The sequence below is a fragment of the Oncorhynchus gorbuscha genome, linkage group LG25 (assembly GCF_021184085.1).
Source record: "Oncorhynchus gorbuscha isolate QuinsamMale2020 ecotype Even-year linkage group LG25, OgorEven_v1.0, whole genome shotgun sequence".
Lineage (NCBI taxonomy): Eukaryota > Metazoa > Chordata > Actinopteri > Salmoniformes > Salmonidae > Oncorhynchus > Oncorhynchus gorbuscha.
In genome coordinates, this window is record NC_060197.1 from 23818713 (window position 1) to 23838103 (window position 19391).

A 19391-nucleotide genomic window follows, 5' to 3' on the forward strand; every position below is an offset into this window, starting at 1 on the left:
GCTGTATACATGCAGCAATTTAATTCTGATAAATTATGCAAATTACCCTATAGACCAATAAGCATGACGAGTCAAATGTATTTACATTTACTGGTAATTCCATTAATGAATAGGCTAAAAATAATTATTTCATAATGGGATTTTTTCTTCTTCTTCCGGAGAACTGGCCGATGCCAATATGATTTATCGTCCTTTCTGTTATTTTTGGGGGGACAAAGCCGGCTATTACCGGCTAACAGAAACCCTGCTCCATCATCCATTTCTTATGTTATGAATTGCAATGTGTACATTATGTTAGGAATTGCAATTTGTACAATATGTTAGGAAGTTTGAAAACATACTATGTGTTACAAATTTGCTAAACGTATCATACGTTGCAAATTCCAATTTGTTGATGCTAATCTTAGCAAGGTGGCTAGTTGGATAATGCTAACATTAGCTAGGCTAGGGGTTAGGGTCAGGGGAAGGCTTAGCTAAATTGGGTTAGGGGAAGGGTTAGCTAACATGCTAAGTAGTTGCAAAGTACTTCAAAACATGTAAATATTTGAAAAGTTGCTAATTAGCTAAAATTGCCTGTGATGAGATTCGAACACACAACCATTCACCCATCCATCCTGACCAACTACCCTCCATTTGTTTTTTCCTTAAGTAACCTTCTGTCTTATGTACAGTTGAAGTCGGAAGTTTACATACACTTAGGTTGGAGTCATTAAAGTTGTTTTTCAACCACTCCACAAATGTCTTGATAACAAACTATAGTTTTGGCAAGTCAGTTAGGACATCTACTTTGTGCATGACACAAGTAATTTTTCCAACAATTATTTACAGACGGATTATTTCACTTATAATTCTGGATAAGAGCGTCTGCTAAATGACTTAAATGTAAATGTAAATGTAATTCACTGTATGTGTGACACTCCAGTGTGTCAGAAGTTTACATACACTAAGTTGACTGTGCCTTTAAACAGCTTGGAAAATTCCAGAAAATAATGTCATGGCTTTAGAAGCTTCTGATAGGCTAATTGACATTAGTTGAGTCAATTGGAGGTGTACCTGTGGATGTATTTCAAGGCCTACCTTCAAACTCAGTGCCTCTTTGCTTGACATCATGGGAAAATCAAAAGAAATCAGCCAAGACCTCCGAAAAAATTGTAGACCTCCACAAGTCTGGTTCATCCTTGGGAGCAATTTCCAAATGCCTGAAGATACCACGTCCATCTATACAAGCGATAGTACGCAAGTATAAACACCATGGGACCACGCAGCCGTCATACCGCTCAGGAAGTAAACTCAATCTGTCTCCAAGAGATGAATGTTCTTTGGTGCGAAAAGTGCAAATCAATCCCAGAACAACAGCAAATGACCTTGTGAAGATGCTGGAGGAAACCGGTACAAATTTCTATATCCACAGTAAAATGAGTCCTATATCGCTCAGCAAGGAAGAAGCCACTGCTCCAAAACCACCATTAAAAAGCCAGGCTACGGTTTGCAACTGCACATGGGGACAAAGATCATACTTTTTGGAGAAATGTCCTCTGGTCTGATGAAACAAAAATAGAAATGTTTGGCCATAATGACCATCGTTATGTTTGGAGGGAAAAGGGGGAGGCTTGCAAGCCGAAGAACACCACCCCAACCGTGAAGCACTGGGGTGGCAGCATCATGTTGTGGGGGTGCTTTGCTGCAGTAGGAACTGGTGCACTTCACAAAATAGATGGCATCATGAGGTAAGAAAATTATGTGGATATATATTGAAGCAACATGTCAGGAAGTTAAAGCTTGGTCGCAAATGGGTCTTCCAAATGGACAATGACCCCAAGCATACTTCCAAAGTTGTGGCAAAATGGCTTAAGGACACCAAAGTCAAGGTATTGGAGTGGCCATCACAAAGCCCTGACCTCAATCCTATAGAAAGTTTGTGGGCAGAACTGAAAAGGCATGTGTGAGCAAGGAGGGCTAAAAAACTGACTCTGTTACACCAGCTCTGTCAGGAGGAATGGGCCATAATACTTATTGTGGGAAGCTTTTGGAAGGCTACCCAAAACGTTTGGCCCAAGTTAAACAATTTAAAGGCAATGCTACCAAGTACTAATTGAGTGTATGTAAACTTCTGACTCACTGGGAGTGTGATGAAAGAAGTAAAAGCTGAAATAAATAATTATCTCTGCTATTATTCTGACATTTCACATTCTTAAAATAAAGTGGTGATCCTAACTGACCTAAGACAGGGAATTTTTACTAGGATTACATTTCAGAAATTGTGAAAAACTGAGTTTAAATGTAGTTGGCTAAGGTGTATGTAAACCTCCGACTTCAACTGTACCTCTCAGTCAAATCAAATCAAGTTTAATTTGTTACATGTGCCGAATACAACAGGTCTAGGCCCTTTCCCAACAGGCCCTTTCCCAACAGGCCCTTTCCCAACAGGCCCTTTCCCAAAAATGCTGAGTTAAACAATAAAATATATTTCAAATGAATAGGGGTAAAAGTGACTAGGCAATCAGGATAGATAAGAGTAGCAGCAGCATATCTGAAGAGTGTTAAAGTGTGTTTATGTGTGAGTGTGTGTCATCAATATGTGTTTGCAATATGTGTTTTCTGTGTATCCATTAAAACAAAGTTATGCTGTAGTTTTACTTGGGTCAATCGTTTCGGGTGTGTGTGTGTGTGTGTGTGTGTGTGTGTGTGTGTGTGTGTGTGTGTGTGTGTGTGTGTGTGTGTGTGTGTGTGTGTGTGTGTGTGTGTGTGTGTGTGTGTGTGTGTGTGTGTGTGTGTGTGTGTGTGTGTGTGTGTGTGTGTGTTGGATAGTGGAGGCTGGTGGGAGGAGCTATAGCCTCCACTGGTGTTAGAGTGTCAGTGTGGTATGTGTAGAATTTTTGGGTAGAGTCCAGTGAGCGTGCATAGAGCCAGTGCAAGAACTGTGCATTCGGAAAGTATTCAGGCCCCTTGACATTTCCACGCTACAGCCTTCTCCTAAAATAATCCATTTACTCACAATACTCCATAATGTCAAAGCTAAAACAGGTTTTTAGAAGTGTTTTCAAATGTATATATAAAAAAAACTTTAATATCAAATTTACGTAAGTATTCCGACCATTTACTCAGGACTTTGTTGAAGCACTTTTGGCACCGTTTACAGCCTCGAGTCTTCTTGGGTATGACGCTACAAGCATGGCACACCTGTATTTAGTGAGTTTCTCCCATTCGTCTCTGCAGATCCTCTCAAGCTCTGTCAGATTGGATGGGGAGTGGCGCAGCACAGATATTTTCAGGTCTCTCCAGAGATGTTCGGTCGGGTTCAACTCTGGGCTCTGGCTGGTCCACTCAAGGACATTCAGAGTCTTGTCCCGAAGCCACTCCTGTGTTGTCTCGGCTGTGTGCTTAGAGTCATTGTCCTGTTGGAAGGTGAACCTTCGCCCCAGTCTGAGGTCCTGAGCCCTCTGGAGCACATTTTCATCATGGATACTCCGTTCATCTTTGCCTCGATCCTGACTAGTCTCCCAGTTCCTGTCGCTGAAAAACATCCTCACAGCATGATTCTGCACCGTAGGGATGGTGCCAGGTTTCCTCCAGATGTGACGCTTGGCATTCAGGCCAAGGAGTTCAATCTTGGTTTCATCAGACCAGAGACTTCTCTCCTTCCTCCCCCATTAACGTGCCACCCATATCCTGTGACCTACACAGAGTAGCTGGACCAGTCAGTTGGTCAAAGTGGTTTGAGGTTTACTCTTTTTTAACAACTCGTGGTTCAGGCTACTTTATGGAAATTCCATGTTTCATGGATGGATTTTCTTGGTTTTAAGATTAAACACATTTTGGTACTAATTATGTTTGAATTGTTACAAAAATGTCTTACACTGTTAGAGCCTACTGTTATAAAATGATGTGACCCACAGTTGCATGGTCACGTGGTGATTTATTATTATCATCTTATTAATAATGCCTTCACGAGTGTGTGTGTGTGTGTGTGTGTGTGTGTGTGTGTGTGTGTGTGTGTGTGTGTGTGTGTGTGTGTGTGTGTGTGTGTGTGTGTGTGTGTGTGTGTGTGTGTGTGTGTGTGTGTGTGTGTGTGTGTGTGTGTGTGTGTGTGTGTGTGTGTGTGTGTGTGTGTGTGTGTGTGTGTGTGTGTGTGTGTGTGTGTGTGTGCCTGCAATCATGCCTGTACATGTTTGTGTCTAGGCTACATGTCTGAAAGTTGAAAATGGACCTCAAAATATGTATCACATTACTGAGTGAGGCATGGGCCTCCCTAGCCTGGCTAGACAGCAACATTTCCCATGTGTTGCTCATTCAAATGTCACATACCTATCTTCACCCCACGCACCTCCCACTGGACACAGACGTCAATTCAACGTCTATACCACGTTGGTTCAACGTAATTTCATTGAAATGATGTCGAAACAACGTTGATTCAACCAGTGTGTGCCCAGTGGTCTCCCTCCTCCCTCTACATCTGTATCTGATTCCACTGCTCTTTCTCTCGTAGTCTCTTTCTCTCTCTCTCTCTCTCTCTCTCTCTCTCTCTCTCTCTCTCTCTCTCTCTCTCTCTCTCTCTCTCCCTCACCTTAATACATTCTCTCTCTCTCAAACAAGTACAAACTTCCCCTGCTCTCTCTATACCCTCTCTTCTTACACACTTCTTATATACAGTCTATCTCTCGCTATCTCTCTCTCTCTCTCTCTGATCTCTCTTTGTCTCACACAGATGTGCCAAAGGCCACAGATCCCCCGTCTCTCTATACCCTCTATTCTTACACATAGTCTTTTTCTCTCACTCTGGTCTCTCTCTATCTTTGGTCTCTGGTCTCTCTCTGTCTGTTTTTTCAAGAATGATGGAGCCTATGGAAAAAAGCATCGAGTCTGCTGTACACTCCGTTCTTATAGATATCGTTGTATCCCTTGAATTCCATATGTTCAACCACTCAGACAGTGTTTCAGGCTCTCACTCTGTCTCTATCTCTCTCGCTCTCAATTCAATTCAAAGGGCTTTATTGGCATGGGAAAGAAATGTTTACATTGCCAAAGCAAGTGAAATGGATAAACAAAAGTGAAACAAACAATAAAAAGTGAACAGTAAATATTACTCTCTCTATCTGTGGGGTAAAAAAGAGTAATATATAGGCCTAACCAAGAGTTTAGCAGAATATTTTGGGAATTTTGATGTGTGGAAATGTCATTGAAGGGAACGCAGACAAGCCAGAAGTACCCGAAAAAGGCCATTAGTAACGCAACAGTGCGACCTAGTGGTTAATACATTTAGTCTTCCTCGGACATCATGTTTAATTTGACATTCACTCCATGCAACTCTTTCTACTATGGATAGATCTATGCATTACAGCATATCTACTTGGAAATGTATCTCTCTGTTTGGAGTGGTTTACGCGGCAATAATAACTGTTTATTTTACATATTTAGAGAACCTTTTTACGTCACTAAAGTTCCGTCAAAAATATTACCTGACAGCGGTGGGATTCGAACCCACGCCCCCGAAGAGACTGGAGCCTTAATCCAGCGCCTTAGACCGCTCGGCCACGCTATCTTACGTCGACAAAACGCACGAGAACGAATGGTATCCTACATAACAACATTATTATATTTATCTTCAGATGCACTAGAAATATAATTCTATTTTTATGATTTGATATTCATACAAAATAAATGATATTCTTTAATTATATTCTGATATCATAAACTCCAAATGTTAACCAACTTCACACTTTATTTTGCCTGCTTGAATATGAGACAGGTATAAAAAGATTCACATTTAGGCTACAGTTGTAATACATTTTTTATTTAATTTCGAGACCATACAACACTTCAACTGTCAGCCAATTAACACTTTATTGAGCTGCTTCAATATGAAACAGCCTAGCAAATTCTTGTAATATACAAGGATGAGTTGTTGAGTTTCAATTTCCAAATTTAACTAGACCTGAATCAATTAATCAATACCAAATCAGTTGTATCAGTTAATTAATCAATCAATTAAAGATGAGTGACAAAATATTCAACAAAAACATTGTGATTCACTTCTAAAACACAAAATATGAACTATTTGAAAAGAGAAGTTTACAACATAGGAAGACAAAAAAACAAGAAAACTGTACAAACTTGAAGTAGATATAATGCTTACTCTTCCCCAATCTCAAACAAATATTTGTATGTCTAAAATGTATAAATGACCAAACATTTAAAAGTGAAAATTAGACCCTATCATGTTGCCATGTGGCTATAGAACTGCTGGCATTGTTTTACTATAGCAGAGCACCAGAGCCATGTTCCTAGGGGGCTGGCCCAGTTGCACCACAAAACATTGGTTTTAACTTTACATAAGTGAAACTGCAGATACACCTGGATCTGCATTTTCTGAATCCTTAACTAGATCCAGGAAAAACAGAATTGAGCGATCCCATGAGATGGGATTCATAAAACATAAAAGGGCCCTGAGTTTTTCCTTGCCACAGCGTTTATGACCTGACTGGGAAAACTCCAGGCCCTAGTCGGCCTACTGCCTGGGCATTTTCCTTGTCAGGTCAAGGGGTCAGGAAAAAAAATCAGGGTACCTAACTTGATGGAAGGTGTGTGTGTGTTTGTCTGTTCCCTGAGGTCTTCACCAAGGCCTCCACATGGAGGGGTCTCCCCCGGGGGGTGAAAAAGGGGACAGGGGGTCGGGGTGAAACACCCCAGGCTGGGGCAGATTGGGGGAGCAAGGAGGGGAGGAGGAGACAGACTTCTGCTGATCCCTCCCATCTCTACCAGAATATACCTGGCTGCAAAGGGCGTGGAGTGGTGAGCTTCCTATTGGTGGGGGTGATGGCTGCAAGGGGGGGCGTAGCATGATGCATCTGTAAACAGCAAGGCTGGAGTGACTGCGCTCCACCTTCAGATGACAGAGAAAGTGGAGACTGGGGAGGGGAGACAGGCCCAGATCCAGACATGGGACTACCACCATTACTACTACCACCACCAACGCAACCACTGTTACTATTACTCATACCAATAGCCCTAGTCGGAGTCCCATTGATACCATTGGTCCCATTGCCACCAGTGTTCCCAGCCCCAGTCTCAGAGCTGATGTGGTGCAAAGACTTGAGCAGGTGGTTGAGGAGCCGGGCCCCCAGTGGCTTGTCCATGCCTGCGCAGCTCTTGAGCAGGTTGTGGACCTCATGAATACATTGCATGTATCCACTGCTGTAGCGCTGCCGGGACTCAAACCCTATACTGGGACCAGAAGGAGAACCTAGAGAGAGATACGAACACAAGGGGGAAGTGGTGAGGGTTGAACACCAACTCACAGGTTTAGTAGGCCTACAATGTATATTAGTATAATATATAATATATATATATATAATATAGTAGGGTATGCAGTATATGGATGGTATTATGGACTAATGACTATGCAGTGAGCTTTGTGAGCAAGTTTATATCGGTCAATATAATATATTACTTTATATAACTTGAAATAAAACAAATCAGCTGATATCAACTCGTGAAATGTGTGATCAGGGTAGCGAAGGAGTTTCTATCCCATTCCCTGGCTTGTTTTTAATCCCAATTATTGTTGTCAATCATTTGACTGATTTGACCCAATAGGAGCTCATTGATATGTAGAGTGAAGGACCCCTATTGGGCGACATTTTCAGTGATTGACAACACATGATAATCCTGCACATCATGGGAGGTTCCAAGGCTTCTGTTTCGAATTTAGAACAATGTTTTAAGAACGAAAACAGCCAAGTGGACTACTGTCCCCCGAAGTGACGGTGTGTGTGTGTAAGGCACTTACCTGAACCGTGACCTTTCTGCAGACCCTCCATATGTTGCACAGTAACCTCCAGTACATCAGCCTTCTCCAGTTTAGATTGCTGTGTAAAAGAGGAGTGATTCAGAAGGAGATGGGAGGAAGAATGTCATTTGCAATTGTACTTTCAAAATGTTCTCATCGTGTGTGTGTGTGTGTGTGTGTGTGTGTGTGTGTGTGTGTGTGTGTGTGTGTGTGTGTTGTGTGTGTGTGTGTGTGTGTGTGTGTGTGTGTGTGTGTGTGTGTGTGTGTGTGTGTGTGTGTGTGTGTGTGTGTGTGTGTGTGTGTGTGTGTGTGTGTGTGTGTGTGTGTGTGTACTCACATCCAGGTTGTATGCATCCACCATGATTCCTTTCAGTTGTTCCAGACTGCAGTTGATGCGCTCCCGCCTCCTTTTCTCAATTAGAGGCTTCCGCAACTATCAAATCAAATCAACAGGGCAATTAATGTATCTGTCTACATATTAACCCAATTGACGCCTTGGCGATTGTTTGAACCTTTACAGTGACCATTTACGATATTTCAAAGGAAAGGCATAAAGAAATAGAAATCCACCCATGTTTATCAATGTTGATCTAAACTAATCAATCAGTTTTGCTGTGGCTTGAAAGGATTTGAATGGATGCAATCAGAAATTGTTGTTACATTTCGGTGGTTTCAATGTAATATTTGGGGAAATGTGATTTTGATACTCAGATCAAGTCTGCAATAGACACTTTGGAATAAGAACACCCTAGCCAAGCCCCCACCTGCGGATGCAAAGTCTGCAAACTCAACCAACTCTCTGCACATTGCATCAATGCATGCATCTTATTATCTGTGGTAGTACAGTATGCATGCCTATATTTTCATGATGCATGAATGCAATTAAGGGTTTTAACTGCAAAATGGTTTTACGAAGCACAATTTCTGCACAACCCTTTACTTGATGTATTACCCAGTTCCTTAAATGACGCCCAAATGCATCATATCGAAACCTTTTCATATTGGCCAATTTGATTGCAGCAAGCTTACCTTTCGTTCTTCTTTAGCGCTAAAATTTCTCTCGCGCCCATTTCCCCGGTGTCCCATGTTGAAGGCCGTCATCCTCGAGCTGCAAGGCGCACGCACCAAACCACCTGACGAACTGAGAGCTCCACAGTCCGTGTCCTTGTGGGCCCCTCTCTTCTGCAGCTATAGTCCCCCACAAAACTCAGTTTACACTGTTTTAGTATTTTATGAACGAATAGTTCAACAGAGAGGGAGAAAGGAGCACTGGAGAAGGGGTACATACATGTATATATGCATTTTACGCACCACAGCCTCGCGCCTCCAACACCTCCACCCACCAACATTACCATGACAATGTGTGGGTGCTCTCTCTCCCGAACTTTCCCACAGCCCTGCCGTGGGCACGTTTCATGGCACAGGGTCCGATTCTCCCCGCTGTTGTCAAGCGGGAGAATAGGGAGGGTGGGGGAGGGGCGCGTTCGGGTGAAGGGGGTGGGGACGCGTACGGGTTTCGACACGTAGAGCACGGATGGAAAAGGGAGTTCTGAAAGGTGATGCGCAAATAATTTCATCGCTACGTAGAATGTTATGATCGATGATATCTCTCGGTATTAGGAAGCGATTTTGCGGGTAAGTAACCTGGTCCAGTGCTAAAATTGCCGAACTAAAGGTAATTGACATGATGATAATTCCGTTACAGTTGCCAATGATAACACATCATTACCCTCCATAAAGTGTCACTATAATTTGCTACTTAAATTCATCTATGCCTGTAATCCATGTATTGATAAGAAAACGGCAATCCTCTGTTAAGAAAATGTATTGATTTAGACATAAACAACATGTAATCGAAGAAACTGCACAAATAACTTTATATAGCCTTCAGATATTTCAGCACCCAAACACAAAAGAAAGTCTGACGGGATGAAAAAAAGTCGCACAACAATAGCAGCTAAAGAGATCTCCCCACAACACTTCTTTTCAATATCGCTATAGGAGAATCCTCAACCTATTATCCCTGTCCCTTCTCCCTGCCACCTTTCTTTTCCCTGTCCCCTTTCCTGAGCTTCTTTACCAACCCCTCCCCCTCTTATTATTGTGTCCGTACCCCCCCCCCCCCCCCCCTGGACACACTCCAGTGGTTAAGGTCTCCCTCTTTCTTTTCTACCCTATAGTCCGGCCGTAATGACCCCCAATTAACAGAATAATGGTCTGTGTGCTAAAGCCTTAATGGCTATCTTATTAAGTCCTTCAATCCGAACCCCCCCTTTCAGCTCACTCTTGCACCAGATCAATGTTTTCGGGTGTGCAGGAGGGAATGGTGTTAAGTTATTAAGGCCTATAGACTATAGCCTGGTCTACGACAGTCACAGACTTTGTTCTGAAATTGGTCATCTCTACAAATCGACTATAAAGCATATTTACAAGGCTTACCTATAGGCCTACTTCCAAGTATAAATCAGCCTAAGGTAGTTTGTTTGATAACCTATGAGGCTTAGAGGTTGCTGTAATAGATATGGCCTAAATAAACAGTTGTGGGAGTCAATCCCACTGTGTTCGGGGTATCCCCCTTGGGGTGGTTGTTTGGTTGTTTGCACTTTGCAGACTGTGGTAGTGACTTCGTGACCTTTTCTCATATACAGAGAGATGCGACTGGAGCAACACAGTTCAATAGAGGTCAGATACTTCACACAGATACCTATCTATTGAGGTGCTAATACGAACACACATGCAGGCGCACACACAAGCGTGATTTGCACACACACGCACACACACACACACACACACACACACACACACACACACACACACACACACACACACACACACACGCAACTTTCAAACTGCACGCAGAGACAAATGGTATCGACAAGTTCATCTGACTCTGAGGGGTTTGTCCCTTTCACCACTCTCCTGTATTCTCACACACACACACACTGTCACACAGACCAAGGAGCAGTTTGTCATCAACATACTGGAGAGGCCTGCAGGCAGACCAGAACACATACTGATAACCTTAGTTATAAAAGGGAAATAATGTAATGTTAATGTAAATAAATACGCACGCACACACAGACACACACACACACACACACAACCCACTCAACACACTAAAACATAGCCAAAATAATCAAACAAGGTGTATCTCAGGGGTGTTGGGTATGGCAGGACCAAAAATGTTAACTATGCAAAAAAATACATTGACTAAAGTGATTCCAAACTCGATTAAAATGCAATGTGGAGAACTGTTTGGAGACCAGCTGCCAGCCTGCAGCCTTTCCTCCCACTTTTAGAAAGCAATTCATCCATTTTAATCCCACTTCATAACACAACCAAATTTGGAAATAGTCAATGGGTGTGAATACTCTCAGAAGGCACTGTATATACACTCCATGGCCATAGGTATGTGGATGCTGCTCGTCGAACATCTCATTCCACAATCAGTTGTTCCAATTCATCCCAAAGGTGTTTGATGGGGTTGAGGTCAGGGCTCTGTGCAGGCCAGTCAAGTTCTTCCACACCGATCTCAAAAAAAAACATTTCTGTATAGACTTGACTTTGTGCACGGGGGCATTGTCATGCTGAAAGAGGAAAGTGCCTTCCCCAAACTGTTGCCACAAAGTAAGAAGCACAGAGTCGTCTAAAATTTTATTTTATGCTGTAGCGTAAAATATTTCCCTTCACTGGAACTAAGGGGCCTAGACCGAACCATGAAAAACAGCCCCAGACCCTTATTTCTCCTCCAACTTTACAGTTGGCACTATGGGCAAGTAGCGTTCTCTTGGCATCCACCAAACCTAGATTAGTCCGTCGGACTGCCAGATCATGATTCATCACTCCAGAGAACGCGTTTCAACTGCTCCAGAGTCTAATGGCGGCGAGTTTTACACCACTCCAGCCGACGCTTGGCATTGTGCATGGTAATCTCCGGCTTGTGTGTGGCTGTTTGGCCATGGAAACCAGTTCTTGCGCTGACGTTGCTTCCATAGGCAGTTTGGAACTCAGTAGTGAGTGTTTCAACCGAGGAAATACCATCTCTACGAGCTAAACGCTTCAGCACTCGGCGGCCCCATTCTGTGAATTTGTGTGGCCTACCACTTCGCGGCTGAGCCGTTGTTGCCCATAGACTTTTCCACTTCACAATACCAACACGTACAGTCGACTGGGGCAGCTTTAGCAGGGCACAATTGTTCAAACTGACTTGTTGGAAAGGTGACATCCTATGACAGTGCCACGTTGAAAGTCACTGAGCTCTTCAGTATGGGCCATTACATTTACATTACATTTAAGTCATTTAGCAGACGCTCTTATCCAGAGCGACTTACAAATTGGTGCATTCACCTTATGACATCCAGTGGAACAGCCACTTTACAATAGTGCATCTAAATCTATTAAGGGGGGGGGGTGAGAAGGATTACTTTATCCTATCCTAGATATTCCTTAAAGAGGTGGGGTTTCAGGTGTCTCCGGAAGGTGGTGATTGACTCCGCTGTCCTGGCGTCGTGAGGGAGTTTGTTCCACCATTGGGGGGCCAGAGCAGCGAACAGTTTTGACTGGGCTGAGCGGGAACTGTACTTCCTCAGTGGTAGGGAGGCGAGCAGGCCAGAGGTGGATGAACGCAGGGCCCTTGTTTGGGTGTAGGGCCTGATCAGAGCCTGGAGGTACTGAGGTGCCGTTCCCCTCACAGCTCCGTAGGCAAGCACCATGGTCTTGTAGCGGATGCGAGCTTCAACTGGAAGCCAGTGGAGAGAGCGGAGTAGCGGGGTGACGTGAGAGAACTTGGGAAGGTTGAACACCAGACGGGCTGCGGCGTTCTGGATGAGTTGTAGGGGTTTAATGGCACAGGCAGGGAGCCCAGCCAACAGCGAGTTGCAGTAATCCAGACGGGAGATGACAAGTGCCTGGATTAGGACCTGCGCCGCTTCCTGTGTGAGGCAGGGTCGTACTCTGCGGATGTTGTAGAGCATGAATCTACAGGAACGGGCCACCGCCTTGATGTTAGTTGAGAATGACAGGGTGTTGTCCAGGATCACGCCAAGGTTCTTAGCGCTCTGGGAGGAGGACACAATGGAGTTGTCAACCGTGATGGCGAGATCATGGAACGGGCAGTCCTTCCCCGGGAGGAAGAGCAGCTCCGTCTTGCCGAGGTTCAGCTTGAGGTGGTGATCCGTCATCCACACTGATATGTCTGCCAGACATGCAGAGATGCGATTCGCCACCTGGTCATCAGAAGGGGGAAAGGAGAAGATTAATTGTGTGTCGTCTGCATAGCAATGATAGGAGAGACCATGTGAGGTTATGACAGAGCCAAGTGACTTGGTGTATAGCGAGAATAGGAGAGGGCCTAGAACAGAGCCCTGGGGGACACCAGTGGTGAGAGAGCGTGGTGAGGAGACAGATTCTCACCACGCCACCTGGTGTCCCCCATTCTACTGCCAATGTTCGTCTATGGATACTGCATGATGGTGTGCTTAATTTAATCACCTGTCAGCAACGGGTGTGACTGAATTAGCCAAATCCACTAATTTGAAGGAGTGTCTACATAATTTTGGCCATGGAGTGTATTTTGTTTCTTTAAAAAAATAACCATTGAAACAGCCTGATTTTTGGGGTGCATGACGCCCCTGGATACAATGCTTCAATATTCTCAGAATGTTTCCCTTCCCTGGCGAATAATGTAGACGGACAAATGAAATAATTACGCACACATTATAAGGAACATCTCTGAATGCAGCAGCGCAATCAGATAAAAATTGACTACCCGAAATACATAGGTTTGACAAGGTGAAGTGTAGATTAAAAAGGCACATGTATATTTTCCTTTTGTTGACAAAAACTGGATGAATCAACTTTGTTTCCACGTCGTTATTATTTTCTTTAATCTATGTGATGATGTTGAATCAACGTGGAACATTGATCGGATTTGAAATAAGTCATCAATGTAAGGGAATTTAGTATTTTTTGATTTTTTGACCTAAATCCAATGACTGTCATGTTTTGTCATATATTGTCATGTCTTGTCCTTGTGCTTTCTCTTCTATTCGTTTCCCCCTGCTGGTCTTATTAGGTTTCTTTCCCTCTCTCTCTATCTCTCTCTCTCTATCCCTCTCTCTCTCTATCCCTCTCTCTCTCTATCGTTCCGTTCCTGCTCCCAGCTGTTCCTCATTCGTCCTAACTACCTCGTTTACTCTTTCACACCTGTCCCCTATTTTGCCCTCTGATTAGAGTCCCTATTTCTCCCTCTGTTTCTGCGTCAATCCTTGTCGGATCCTTGTTTGATGTTTGCTGTGCTGTGTTCTTGTTCCGTCGTGTTTTTGCCTTCTTCAGATGCTGCGTGTGAGCAGGTGTCTATATCAGCTACGGCCTGCGCCTTCCCGAAGCGACCTGCAGTCTGTGGTCGCATCTCCTGTTGTTCCCCTCTACTGACTAGAGGGTTTCAGTTTTCCTGTTTGGACTTTACCTGTGATAGTATCCAGGATTATCGTTTTTGTTATAGACTGGAATAAACTCTGTTTCTGTTAAGTCGCTTTTGGGTCCTCATTCACCTGCATAACAGAAGGATCCGACCAAGAATGGACCCAGCGACTACGGATTCTCTCTACTCTGCTGTCGAGCTCCAGGGAGCGATGCTAGGCAGACACGAACAGGAATTGTCTGCTGCTCGACATGCCGTTGAGACCCTGGCCGCCCAAGTCTCCGGCCTCTCGGAGGAGATTCACAATCTCCACCTCGATCCACCGGTTACCTCCTGGGCTTACGGGTCTCCGGAGCCCAGAATTAATAACCCACCGTGCTACTCTGGGGAGCCTACTGAATGTCGCTCGTTCCTTACCCAGTGTGATATAGTGTTCTCTCTCCAGCCCCACACGTACTCCAGGGGTATTGCTCGGATCGCCTACGTCATATCACTCCTTACTGGACGGGCTCGGGAGTGGGGCACAGCTATCTGGGAGGCAAGGGCTGAGTGTACTAACGAGTATCAGACCTTTAAAGAGGAGATGATATGGGTTTTTGATCGTTCTGTTTTTGGGAAAGAAGCTTCCTGGTCCCTGTCTTCCCTATGTCAAGGTAATCGATCCATAACGGATTACTCTATAGAGTTTCGCACTCTTGCTGCCTCCAGTAACTGGAACGAGCAGGCGTTGCTCGCTCGTTTTCTGGAGGGACTCCACGCTAAGGTTAAGGATGAGATTCTCTCCCGGGAGGTTCCATCCAGCGTGGATTCTTTGATTGAACTCGCTATTCGCATTGAACGACGGGTAGATCTTCGTCACCGAGCTCATGGAAGAGAGCTCGCGTTAACTGTGTCCCCCCTCTCCCCGACACTACCATCTTTCCCCACTGACTCAGGTGTTGAGCCCATGCAGCTGGGGTGTATTCGCATCTCGACTAAGGAGAGGGAACGGAGAATCACCAACCGCCTCTGTCTCTATTGCGGTTCCGCTGGTCATTTTGTCATTTCATGTCCAGTTAAAGGCCAGAGCTCATCAGTAAGCGGAGGGCGACTGATAAGCGCTACTACTCTGTCCTCTCCGTCAAGTACCTGTACTACCTTGCCGGTCCATCTACGCTGGACCGGATCGGCAGCTTCCTGCAGTGCATTAATAGACTCTGGGGCGGAGGGCTGTTTTATGGACGAAGCCTGGGCTCGGGAACATGACATTCCTCTCAGACAGTTAGGGGAGCCCACGGTCATGTTCGCCTTGGATGGTAGTCCTCTCCCCAGTATATTATGTGAAACACTACCTTTAACCCTCACAGTATCTGGTAACCATAGTGAGACCATTTCTTTTTTGATTTTTTGTTCACCTTTTCACCTGTTGTTTTGGGTCATCCCTGGCTAGTGTGTCATAATCCTTCTTTTGATTGGTCTAGTAATTCTATCCTTTCCTGGAACGTTTCTTGTCATGTGAAATGTTTAATGTCTGCTATTCCTCCTGTTTCTTCTGCTCCCTCTTCACAGGAGGAACCTGGTGATTTGACAGGAGGGCCGGAGGAATATCATGATCTGCGCACGGTCTTCAGTCGGTCTAGAGCCACCTCCCTTCCTCCTCACCGGTCGTATGATTGTTGTACTGATCTCCTCAAGAAGCGTTTTGCATCCGCTCCTATCCTTGTTGCACCTGACGTCACTAAACAGTTCATTGTCGAGGTAGACGCGTCGGGGGTGGGCGTGGGAGCCATTCTGTCCCAGCGCTCCCATACTGACGATGGGGTCCACCCTTGCGCGTATTTTTCTCATCGCCTGTCGCCGTCGGAACGTAACTATGATGTGGCTAACCGCGAACTGCTCGCCATCCGTTTAGCCTTAGGCGAATGGCGACAGTGGTTGGAGAGGGCGACCGTTCCTTTTGTCGTTTGGACTGACCAAAAGAACCTTGAGTACATCCGTTCTGCCAAACGACTCAATGCGCGTCAAGCTCGTTGGGCGTTGTTTTTCGCTCGTTTCGAGTTCGTGATTTCTTATCGCCCGGGTACTAAGAACACCAAGCCTGATGCTTTATCCCGTCTCTTCAGTTCTTCTGTAGCGTCTACCGACCCCGAGGGGATTCTCCCTGAGGGGCGTGTTGTCGGGTTGAATGTCTGGGGAATTGAGAGACAAGTCAAGCAAGCACTCACTCACACTCCGTCGCCGCGCGCTTGTCCTAGTAACCTTCTTTTCATTCCTGTCTCTACTCGTCTGGCTGTTCTTCAGTGGGCTCACTGCCAAGTTAGCTGGCCAACCCGGCGTTCGGGGTACGCTTGCTTCTATTCGCCAGCGGTTTTGGTGGCCTACTCAGGAGCGTGACACGCGCCGTTTCGTGGCTGCTTGTTCGGACTGCGCGCAGAATAAGTCCGGTAACTTTCTTTCTGCTTCTGCTCCTGGCCTTGCTGGGTCTCAGTCTGTCCCCAGCCACCGCATCTCTCCTGCCCTTGCTGTGTCTCAGTCTGTCCCCTGCCACCGCATCTCTCCTGGTCCTGCTCCTGCACTTGCTGTGTCTCAGTCTGTCCACAGCCACCGCCTCTCTCCTGTTCCTGGTCTTAGCCTTGCTGTGTCTCAGTCTGTCCCTAGTTGTTACTCTCCTGGCCTGTTTGGTCCTGATTGCTCTAACGCTTACAGTTCTCTACCCGTGTCTCAATTTTATAAGAGTTATTGCCCTAGATTCCCTCTTCATCGTCTCCCGTTACGGTCCTGAGGAGAGGAGTTGGGTTCTTTCTCGGGACGTGTTGGACCGTTCGTTGATCAATGATTTCCTCCGTTGCCGCCAGGGTTCCTCCTCGAGTGCGCCAGGAGGCGCTCGGTGAGTGGGGGGGTACTGTCATGTTTTGTCATATATTGTCATGTCTTGTCCTTGTGCTTTCTCTTCTATTCGTTTCCCCCTGCTGGTCTTATTAGGTTTCTTTCCCTCTCTCTCTATCCCTCTCTCTCTATCCCTCTCTCTCTCTATCCCTCTCTCTCTCTATCGTTCCGTTCCTGCTCCCAGCTGTTCCTCATTCGTCCTAACTACCTCGTTTACTCTTTCACACCTGTCCCCTATTTTGCCCTCTGATTAGAGTCCCTATTTCTCCCTCTGTTTCTGCGTCTGTCCTTGTCGGATCCTTGTTTGATGTTTGCTGTGCTGTGTTCTTGTTCCGTCGTGTTTTTGCCTTCTTCAGATGCTGCGTGTGAGCAGGTGTCTATATCAGCTACGGCCTGCGCCTTCCCGAAGCGACCTGCAGTCTGTGGTCGCATCTCCTGTTGTTCCCCTCTACTGACTAGAGGGTTTCAGTTTTCCTGTTTGGACTTTACCTGTGATAGTATCCAGGATTATCGTTTTTGTTATAGACTGGAATAAACTCTGTTTCTGTTAAGTCGCTTTTGGGTCCTCATTCACCTGCATAACAATGACAGGGTGACATTTTTCATTGAATTCACATTAGTTGACAACTTAACCATATGTAAATCAATACTAGATGTTGATTAATAAACGATTGTCTATTTCACCAATATTTTCTTATTTTTTTGCAAAAAAAGGTATTGTGTAGTTCCAGTAGTTAACTACACCGCTACGTGGCAAAAACATAATTAACTACTGAAAAGACTGCCAAGATTTAAGTTGAGCTCAATTACCACCAAGCTACGGCAAAATGTAGTTAAATTGCTAGTTGAACTACATGTAATTCACTACTCCACACTATTCATAAATGCAATGGTGCAACAATGGCAGGCAGATGTGAGTTGGGGACATGCAACGCTTCCTTATGTAGCAGTAAAATAATTCAGGCTACTCAAAATCATTCAAGCTTCAGTTACTGTAGATATATTGCTGCATTGCCTTTGCATATGGTCAGTGTTAAGTTCTCTTCAGGCAGGGGATGTGAGAAAAAAACCACTTCAAAACTTCATCTAGATTTACAAAACAAACATTCTAAATACATTTCATGACGTTACAATATTTTGCCAATTCAAAATAACCGTTTATAAAAGAGCTTACTCATTGTATCATCGTTCAAGATCATTAACATATATTATACAACGGGTGGGTCTAATCCTGATTGCTGATTGGTTAAAACTGCATTCCAGCCAGTGTCTATTCCACAAGTTACCACTGGCTAAATCAATGGCGTTAAAATGCCTATTTACTCTGTTCCATCTGACTGCGCAATCCACTGTCTCATCAACCCAGCCAGGCACTTTATTAACTCGATCTCCACTATGGCTCCTTTCGTTCCGTTATTTCCGGAAGGCATTCTAGATGGATTCCGCTAAGGTCAAGCTGTCAGTGATTGGCCCGTTCCAGGTCAGGTTGCAAAAGCATCTAGACATTATTGCATATTTCTTTTAGACTAACATTTCATTTTCAACAGTGGAGATTTGTATAAACCTTGCTGTCTTTCTCTCAAACATTTGCAACATTGTTTTAATATTGAATTCCGATCTCCACCTGTCCCATAGCAATGACCGTATCGGGAGTCGGGACGAGACAGACAGGCAGGCAGCATTTCTCAGCCAGTCGAAATCCTGAATCAGCTGGCATCATTTATATGGATATATACAAAGAAATAAATGTCAATTGAAAAAAGGTCAAACGCAATGAAGTGCAGCTAGTTTCCAGTTTTTCCAGCCTCAGTTTGAGGTGATTGTGTTAACTGTGTTGTTGGCTGGCTCCTCTGAATAACAGTGTCCCGACGAGTGAGCACATATTCTATGCCAGGCGAAATTGCGCCTCATTAGCTCATTGTTATGGATGTATCCAAATAAATGTCATTAGAAAACAGCTTGAACAAATGAAAATGCAGCTACTTTGCTGTTATTCTGACTGCACTTTTTGACGTGACTGACTGACAGCCGTAGTGGGCCAGCTAGCAAGCAAGGGATACGGGTGTTGCCAGTCAATATGGCAATGGAACATTTAGAACGAACAACTTGGCTGTGTCCATAGATACAGAACAAAAAGACTAAACGGCTGGGTCGCGTCTCTGGCAACCGAACCGATAGAACGAACGACCAGCCGGCTTGGGTAGCAACCCTAGATTTGTGTCAGGACTATATCTTGTGGAAGGCTGAAATAGTATGAATAAATGAATCCAAATAACTTTTTTAATTAAAATATGGAAATTATTATTTGAATATGTTGGT

The 19391-nt window shown here is 44.6% G+C and overlaps 1 protein-coding gene and 1 non-coding gene across 3 annotated transcripts; both read right to left on the minus strand.

Annotated features, from left to right (window-relative positions):
• Positions 1 to 5457: 5457 nt before the first annotated feature.
• trnal-aag lies at positions 5458 to 5539 on the minus strand. Its single transcript has one exon. It is a non-coding gene; the product is annotated as a tRNA-Leu (tRNA).
• A 268-nt stretch (positions 5540 to 5807) lies between these two features.
• LOC124014565 (transcription cofactor HES-6-like) lies at positions 5808 to 9219 on the minus strand. 2 transcript variants are annotated; one of them, XM_046329719.1, is made up of 5 exons: positions 9098 to 9219; positions 8816 to 8974; positions 8124 to 8219; positions 7787 to 7865; positions 5808 to 7240 (listed from the first exon to the last, which is right to left on the minus strand). In XM_046329719.1, exons 2-5 carry the CDS (start codon positions 8885 to 8887, stop codon positions 6753 to 6755), a joined length of 735 nt encoding a protein of 244 aa, XP_046185675.1. In that variant the 5' UTR covers positions 8888 to 8974; positions 9098 to 9219; the 3' UTR covers positions 5808 to 6752. The 2 variants fall into 2 exon arrangements, with proteins under 2 accessions (XP_046185675.1, XP_046185674.1); XM_046329718.1 differs by having other exon boundaries at positions 9075 to 9199.
• Between the last annotated feature and the right edge of the window lie 10172 nt (positions 9220 to 19391).

Coding starts and splice junctions, on each gene's coding strand:
- LOC124014565 (XM_046329719.1), bottom strand. CDS start 8,887: ATGACGGCCTTCAACATGGGACACCGGGGAAATGGGCGCGAGAGAAAT. Junction 8,220..8,815: donor GCGCTAAAGAAGAACGAAAG/GTAAGCTTGCTG, acceptor TTGATTTGATAG/TTGCGGAAGCCTCTAATTGA. Junction 7,866..8,123: donor TGGATGCATACAACCTGGAT/GTGAGTACACAC, acceptor TCTTTTACACAG/CAATCTAAACTGGAGAAGGC.